Raw genomic sequence first — 7,770 nt, 5'->3', positions numbered from 1 at the left:
CCGGTAGCTCTTGTTGGATGCAGGGTTGCCAAGTCTGCGTTTTTTCCACAGAATTGGGCTACTTTTAAACTGTTGCCATGGGTTGATTTTCCCAAGTGGGTTAAAGGTTTGAAATATTGCATAAACTACATTTGACTGAAATGCTTGTATTGAAACATTTTGCATTCTACCTATGATAAATCTTTCATGGACTTCTACATTAACTGTTCCCTCCTGGTGGAATGACCTGCCCAGCTCAATCCAAGCAGCGTAGTCCTTAATATTGTCAAGAAACGGCTGAAAACACATCTCTTTCATCTTCATTTGACCCTCTAACTCTAGCACTCTCTATTCTAATGCTACTTCTAATTTGATCTGCTTGGTTTTTTTATTAAAAAACTTGACCCTCTAACATTTGCACTCTCTATTCTATTTCTATTCTAATGGCCAATCCATCATTTTTGGGGGGAATTTTTATTTATTTATTTTTTAATAAGTATCGGTTCAGGCACCGGAACGTTTTAAAAGTATTGATTTGGCACCGGTATCGAAAAAAAAACCAAACAATACCCAACCCTAGGGACCCACGCTATATATTTTTTTTGACTGCCCACTCCCGCCCACAGTAAAGGTAAAACCGGCCGCTCCTGTGGGATTTGCGTTCCGTGGGATCCAATCCCAATGCAGCCCTCTAGCGCAGACCACAACACGTATCAGATCCAATTAGACTGTGGCTGTCATAAGCTGTCAAATGCGGCTTTACCAAGTCCAACCAAAGCCTCTGGCCGAGCTGTCATGTAATCTAACCTGTTTCAGTTGAAATTTCGTCAGCACATTGAATAACGCGGCGCATTCAAGGCACTTCAGTGGACCTTTACATTTGTGAAATATTAACTTACAATCTCAGAGGGACTTCAAGTAGTTCAGCTGACAAACAAGGTTTGTGAATCTCTTCAACAAGCATCTGAACAGAATTTAAAGTGTCCATCTGTCCCAGTAATATAATTTGATTAAAAAAAGAAAGATTTTAATAGCATTACAATGGCGGTATTATGTGGCTCTGGATCAGACATCGGCTGCGGCTGGTACTCACCACGCCTCCTGGTGGCTTCCTGCGGTGTTGAGGCTCTTGATGATGGCCAGGCTGTCTGAGGTCATCTTCACAGCGTCGTATCGAACAAGAGCACAGCAGCGAGAAAAACTCCGATCTCCAGCCTGCTGGATGCCCACCGTCAGCTGTTTGGCCACCCGCCCGTTCTGTAGACAAAACAACACAGAAGCATCACATATGAAGAGAAGAAACACATCGTGCGGTATTAGTGATTCACGATTCACTGGATGAACCACTTCACCAAATCGGACTGGAGCTTTTTGCGGCTCGAGCAGCACAGATCTACAAGCTACTCAATCAAAACTCACACTCCGACTTGAAATGAGCCAAAAAAGGGGCGTATCTGATCCTATGATGAATGAACTCATTCAGTGCTCCAGTTTGACAATAAAAAATTGCTGACAAATATTATTGCTATCGAACTGTCGTTTGATCACATATGACCTAATGTAAGGACCTGCAATAACAGTGTTTGACCAGTGGGGTGCTGTAGAGCAAGACTGTAATTCAGCTCTCCCGGCTACAATCCAGTAGAAGATGACACGCGCGGTGCTTACGTAAACGCAGCCGAACCAGACGCTGCTGGCATTTAGAGGAAGATGTAAATATGAGCTTTCTTCTTACCTCTCAATAATGAAACATGACAGCGGTGAGAAAACAGCAGTTAAGAAAGCATCTGATCATAGCGATCATCTCATTTATTTATATGTATTGTTTTAAAAAACTTATAATTAATTGTAGTTGTACAGTACATATATTCAAAAGCTCTGAATGAGTCTCAGTCAATCAGAACTATTTATTTGTTTTATAAAACAGCATTACTTCAGCGATAATGGACTCACCATTAGTGGTCGACCGACCACTTTTTTACAGCCGATGCCGATATCTTGGAAAGCAGGATGGTCGATATAAAGCCGATATAATTTTATTTATTTTAATTAATATTCAAGAAATTTGAAATCATTTGAAAATGGATTAAAAAATAAATGTGTAAAATAAACAGTTATACTTTAGATGATAAAGTACTTTTCACAAATAAATAAATATTTAATAAAAATATAATTAAAAAGTAAGTAAACACTGTAACCAACAGGGCACTCAGTATTCTGGGAAGTTTGTGCATTGGGAATCATATTTTTTCAAATAAAGCCAAGGTAACACTCATCTTACATACAGCGCACAGTGAAAATTATATGAATATGACGGTGGGCAAGAGGGAGAATGTGAGCACTGTGTCCAGGCGCGGCCGTTCTCAGCGCCATCAAAATAAAAGTCCCGCCTCGAACGCATCGGCCCAACCAGAAAAACTTATCGGCCGATGCCGATATTTGAAAAATGCCAAATATCAGCCGATATATCGGCCTTGGCGATATATCGGTTGACCACTACTCACCATATCTCGGTCTTTGTTCAGTCTTTCCTGTAACTCGAGGGCCAACTGATGAAGCCAGTGCTGCACCTGCACAAGAGAGCGAGTTACACCAGAGCACAAGCATCTGTGTTGACACCAATCTCACTTCCCCATATACCTGCTGTTGTGTAGCCAAACAGGTTTTTCCTGGAAAGTTCTTGCTGCAGCCGATAGATTTGGGAAGCTGTCGGGGCTTCACGGGCTCAAACTCGATCCCTCGGCACAAGTCGTACAGCCACGGCCTGAGGAACAGAGATGAGATAGAGTGTAACTGGAAAAAGATATATATACTACAGAACTTTCTGTGACTTTTTAAGACTGTATTGATTTTGATGAATCTCTTTCAGACATCTCTTCCGTCAGCAGGCTTCTCACCCAGTCTTCTCTCCAAAGTGCTGCTCCAGCTGGACCTTGCTGAACTGAGTGAGATCTCCGATGTTTTCCACCCCCAGAGTCTCCGTGACGGACGTCCCCAGCTTCCCTCCCAGATTACGACTGAAGAGCAACCACACAAGCATTTACGGCCCATCTACGAGAATTATAATATCATAGTACAGGTGATCCACTCACATTTTCCTGATGGGAAGGGTGCTGAAGAGTTCTGGAACGGATCCCAGTGGCAAAACTGTTTGGCGATTGGGCTTGTTTAAACCACATGCTAGTTTGGCTAACACCTACGAAAAAATACAGTTTTGATCGACTAGTGGTGAAGATGCTTTGCTCTCATTCATGTGAAGGTTTGAGTCATGTTGCATTCTGGGACGCACTAGCGTTTGCCTGTGGTCATGTGTGTTTCGTACTACCACTAAACGCCGTTTCAGTGACTGTAAACAATGTAACGTCACATTTATCTCAGAAAAGACATTCTATGAAGAAATGAAAATTCAAAAAGGGGAGCATTCACTTAACCAGTTTAACGCATCTTTGAATAAATCTCTCATGAAAAGAAGTTATGACAGTCAGTCACCATTTAAATGTTAAATATATTTCAACAAGAAGAGCATAATTATATCATAACATACTGTATAAGAACTACTTTATGTACAAAATATTTTTATAAAACGGATAGTTCCGGCCCTTGATTCTGATTGGCTGAGCCGCGTTCGAAGCTGTTGTAAATTACTCTACAAACACACACCTTAGTTTACTTCTGTGTGTTGCTCGGCAAGCACTTTGTTGCAACCACAACTGTTTCTGAGGAGCTACATTGTTTGGTGGAAGAATACTGTTTTTATTCATATCATTACACTTTATTTGCTCCGTTTTATTTTGTGAAACCTAACTACGTATACGGAATAACCGCTTTTAGGGATGTTCATTTCGGTTATTTTTCCTAAACGACAACCGATTGTTAACCGCTAACGACAAGATTATTTTAAATGAGAATTGAATTAAATTAGAAAGGATATGCGTCTGTGACCCGTTAAAAATACTAAAATTTGTTTCCCGGGGATTCATTTTACATGCGCAGCAAACATGAGGATTCATCTCACATCACGCACCTGCGACGCTTCTGCGAACGGAGAAAAACATAATAAAGCTAGGCTATATATATATATATATATATATACACACACACAGTATATATAACGAATAAATAGGCCTATACGAGAAACATATTTTGACTTAAATAATAAATTAAGAAAATGAAAGAAAAACTGTAACAAGTAGCCTATATGCAGTTTCGGTTCATTTTTGTGCTGCGCGAAAGGAAACAGTAGAAAGCCGCATCCTATTTTTCTTTAGGTTTATTTTACAAAAGCACAAAAATTTGTTTTTATTGTGAATGTACACAAATAAAGGCAAACCTTGTACAATTCCGATTAGCTTTATGACTAAAACTTCCACTGTTAGAAGGAAAAAAACTCCGCCGCATGCGCGCACACAGTTAAGCATTGCTGCCTTGACCATGCAGCCAGTTCATTATCATAATAAAATACAGTCAGGCAAACGCATGGAAAAAAAAACTATGTAGTAAAATCTGTTAAGCCGTTATGGTTAAGTGTTATCGCCTCATCGACGTGATGTTATGCAAAACATTTTGTTTGACGTGGATATTGGAACGCGAGTGAAGCCTAGGCTACATAATAAATAATAATTTGCCATTCCAATACATCGCGAATACGGAAACATTAGATTTCGTGTGGAATGAGAGACCCAACGTTGGTTTCAGTTTCGTTTTAGCCTAAATGAATTCGTTTTGGCTTGTCGTTTATATTGCTATAGCTTCTTATATTTTTAATTCTTGTTCTTTTCTAAATATTGTTAATTGAAAGGATCTGTTGTGGAGTGAGGGGAACGGTGTTTATTATAATGTTTGTAAACATTTCGCGTCGGCATTAGGCCTATTTCTGAATGAAACAATAAAATTCGACTTATCCGCGACTTATGTTTTTTTTTACATTTTTTATACGTGTAGCGTATTTTGACCATGCAACGAACCGTTTTAAATATTTTGATAAATTACTGAAAAAATAAATAATTAAATGACTTTTTAAACCGTTTAAATTATTGTATTAATCGGTCAAAATTCTTACCGTCGGTTAAAATGAACATCCCTAACCGCTTTATAAAAGCAATAAACCCCATGAAGCCGTGGTTTACAGTGAATTTATAACAGCTAAGGGGCGTTGTTAAAAACCCACTTAGCTGTTATAAATTCACTGTAAACCACGGCTTCGTGGGGCTTATTGCTTTAGTATACAACTCTGTTTTTGAGTGTTGATTTTTATATCTAAAAATGAGTTACAATAGGATTTGGGCCGAGTTGATACTTGGCATTTTGTACCTGATATACATCCATGAACCGATATGGAATCTAACTGAGATCTGAATCGAATCAAAGGTTTGTGAATCAGAAGTGAAGAGTGAAGTCTGTGTCCTAGTTACTGCTATTCAGCGCTGACCAGATCATCTGAGTGAGAAGTGAAGTGCTTCCATACAGCAGACCTTGTTGTGCGAGATGCCGGCGGAGCAGCGGAATCCAGTGTGTTCCTCCACAGCGGCCCTCATCTCCTCCACGATCAGAGCGCCGACCGTCAAGCACAGCTCCGCACGCGAGGACTGACCGCCGGAGGACAGATGCTCCAGCCACTGCTGCAGGCCCCGGAGCCGCCGCTCCTCTGCACAGACACCAACACACCGCTCGAGCCTTTCCAATGGAAATAACAAGGGATCTGCTGCCACACACCTTTATCTACCGCTGCGCTCTCACTCGGATCACTGGTCTGCGGAAAGCCTTGAGCGTAGGTGCCTTTCAGCTGCTGCGGCGTGATGTCCTGGACGCTCATGTGCTTCAGTCTGTCCTGCACGCTGCCGGTGAGGTCCATGTATGCCTCATCGATGCTGGCTCTCTCTACGACAGCGAAGCGAGACATCACCTCGATCACCTCCACACTGGCCTCCCTGTAACTGTGCACAGAAACCCTGTCAGACAGCGACGATCTAATTCAACCCAAGAAACCAACGCAATTAAAGGAACAGTTCACCCGAAAATGAACATTTGCTGAAAATGTGAGAAATGTAGCATCGCTTCAGCGTCTCAGCGATGGATGCTCGCCGTCAGAATGAGAGCTGATTAAAAACATCACAACAAGTAATTCACACCACTCCAGTCCATCAGCTAACGTCTTGTGAAGCCAGAAGCTGAAACTAATCCATCATTAAGACGAGTCCTCTAACCATAATATTGCTTTCTCCAGTGAAAAGGTCGTCTCATCGGAATCAGGAGAGAAATATGCACAGATCAAGCCAAAACGGTTCTAAACAAAATTGCTGGTGGATTTTGATGTGAGAGCGTTATTATGGAGTCATATTTTAGCCGATTCAAGTTAACGATGCTTTAGTCTTCTCCAGATGTTTACTGATGGACTGGAGTGGTGTGGATTATTGTGATGTCTTATCAGCTGTTTGGACTCTCATTCTGACGGCACCCATTCACTTCTCGAGCGAGTGATGCAATGCTACATTTCTCCAAATCTGATGAAGAAACAATCTCATCTACATCTCGGCTGGCCGGAGGGTGAGCACACTTTCAGCAAATGTTCACGTTTTATTCCTTGAGTGATCTGAATACACCTATGAAAGACGTGTTAGGAGGATTAGTCATCAAATCAAAAACGACTGTCGTAACAGTCACAAATGCATGAAACCAGCATGAATGGAAAGATTGCATTTCCAACGTGACGCGTGCATTTTAAAAGTGTCCCTTTTCCTCATTTTGCACGCCCTACGTTGGGACTGAACAGCGTGATAGGAAGGAGACATGCACACTTACGGGGTGAGGTCAGCCTTCCCATGAGCCTCTCTGACTCGGGCCACCTGCAGATCAGGACACAGCCTCCTGGCATCATCCGCCCACATGTTCCTGCTGACCCCATGACCTCTGGCCTCATAACTCACTGCTATAATGCTAACACAACACATCTTCAGTTTCAGGACACAGATCCAGCTCATTTTTAATAAAGCAAAGAAACCATTTTCTTGACATTTAAGCACACAATTACCAAAAGACAGTGCTAGCAATCAGACATGAATAAGTCACATTATGCTTCATTCTGCGGACTCTGAGCCTCAAAACAAATCAGCTCTGAATACCCGCAATGATAATTCCCCTTCAGGTTGTTCACTGTGGCATGCTCTTCAGTGCACTTTGAAGTCATGCTAAATTAAGAATGGCATTTCAAGAGAAAACACTGAACATATATATATCTGTAAATATGTTTTACATGAGCATACAGTCAACCTCATTCTCCGTGCAATCTAGGCCAGATTTAGTGCTCCACAATAAATGTGCGCCTGTAAGCCTCTCTAATAAATAAAAGGCACTGTCATTCTGTAACGCTGCGTGTCTCACCCTCCGCCTTTCCAGGTCTTGTATTGCGCAACAACGCAGGGCTTGTTTCTGAGCTCGGGATTGATTCTTTGCTCCACTTGCACATAGAAGCAATCCATGTCCACCAGCGCGATCACTCTCTCGTCCCCGACATCCATCAGATTCAGCGCAATCACCGCTGCGCCTCACTCCAGACACACAGTGCTGCTGCACGCGCTCTTCCTCGTTCCTCCGAGCAGCGCGCGCTGAGGCTGAGCTGCCTCTTCTTCTTCTTCTTCTTCTTTAAATTGTATTGGGGGTTGGCAAACCAACTTAAAGGTGCATTTACCGCCACCTACTGGACTGTAGTGTGGGCAGTACTTTGAAAGAAAAGAGAAAAGGAAAAATATATATATATATTTAAATAAAAAATTATATACATACCCCCCCCCCCCC

At 41.8% G+C, this 7,770-nt stretch overlaps 2 protein-coding genes across 3 annotated transcripts in view; one reads left to right on the top strand and one right to left on the bottom strand.

Annotated features, from left to right (window-relative positions):
- The window catches only part of gtpbp2a (GTP binding protein 2a), a 29,439-nt gene extending 26,497 nt beyond the window's left edge, over positions 1-2,942 (top strand). Inside the window, exon 13 of the mRNA XM_016288884.1 lies at positions 2,865-2,942. Within this exon, the coding sequence (XP_016144370.1) occupies positions 2,865-2,919 (55 nt within the window). The 3' untranslated portion in view covers positions 2,920-2,942. The remainder of the gene's footprint in view (positions 1-2,864) is intronic.
- The window catches only part of polh (polymerase (DNA directed), eta), a 12,223-nt gene extending 4,621 nt beyond the window's left edge, over positions 1-7,602 (bottom strand). Inside the window, exons 1-9 of one of the 2 annotated variants that reach the window (XM_016288885.1) lie at positions 7,357-7,602; positions 6,778-6,912; positions 5,692-5,912; positions 5,451-5,623; positions 3,072-3,175; positions 2,877-2,996; positions 2,620-2,743; positions 2,484-2,549; positions 1,073-1,236 (exon numbers count right to left, since the gene is read on the bottom strand). In XM_016288885.1, the coding sequence (XP_016144371.1) occupies positions 1,073-1,236; positions 2,484-2,549; positions 2,620-2,743; positions 2,877-2,996; positions 3,072-3,175; positions 5,451-5,623; positions 5,692-5,912; positions 6,778-6,912; positions 7,357-7,493 (1,244 nt within the window). In that variant the 5' untranslated portion in view covers positions 7,494-7,602. Of the gene's footprint in view, positions 1-1,019; positions 1,237-2,483; positions 2,550-2,619; positions 2,744-2,876; positions 2,997-3,071; positions 3,176-5,450; positions 5,624-5,691; positions 5,913-6,777; positions 6,913-7,356 lie in introns of both variants that reach the window. The other variant, XM_016288886.1, reaches the window with a different exon arrangement.
- Positions 7,603-7,770: the final 168 nt, after the last annotated feature.

This window comes from Sinocyclocheilus grahami, unplaced genomic scaffold, assembly GCF_001515645.1.
Source record: "Sinocyclocheilus grahami isolate Dianchi unplaced genomic scaffold, SAMN03320097.WGS_v1.1 scaffold235.1, whole genome shotgun sequence".
NCBI classification, from domain to species: domain Eukaryota; kingdom Metazoa; phylum Chordata; class Actinopteri; order Cypriniformes; family Cyprinidae; genus Sinocyclocheilus; species Sinocyclocheilus grahami.
Note: the sequence above shows the minus strand (reverse complement) of the source record. Positions and strands in the feature narration are given on the sequence as shown.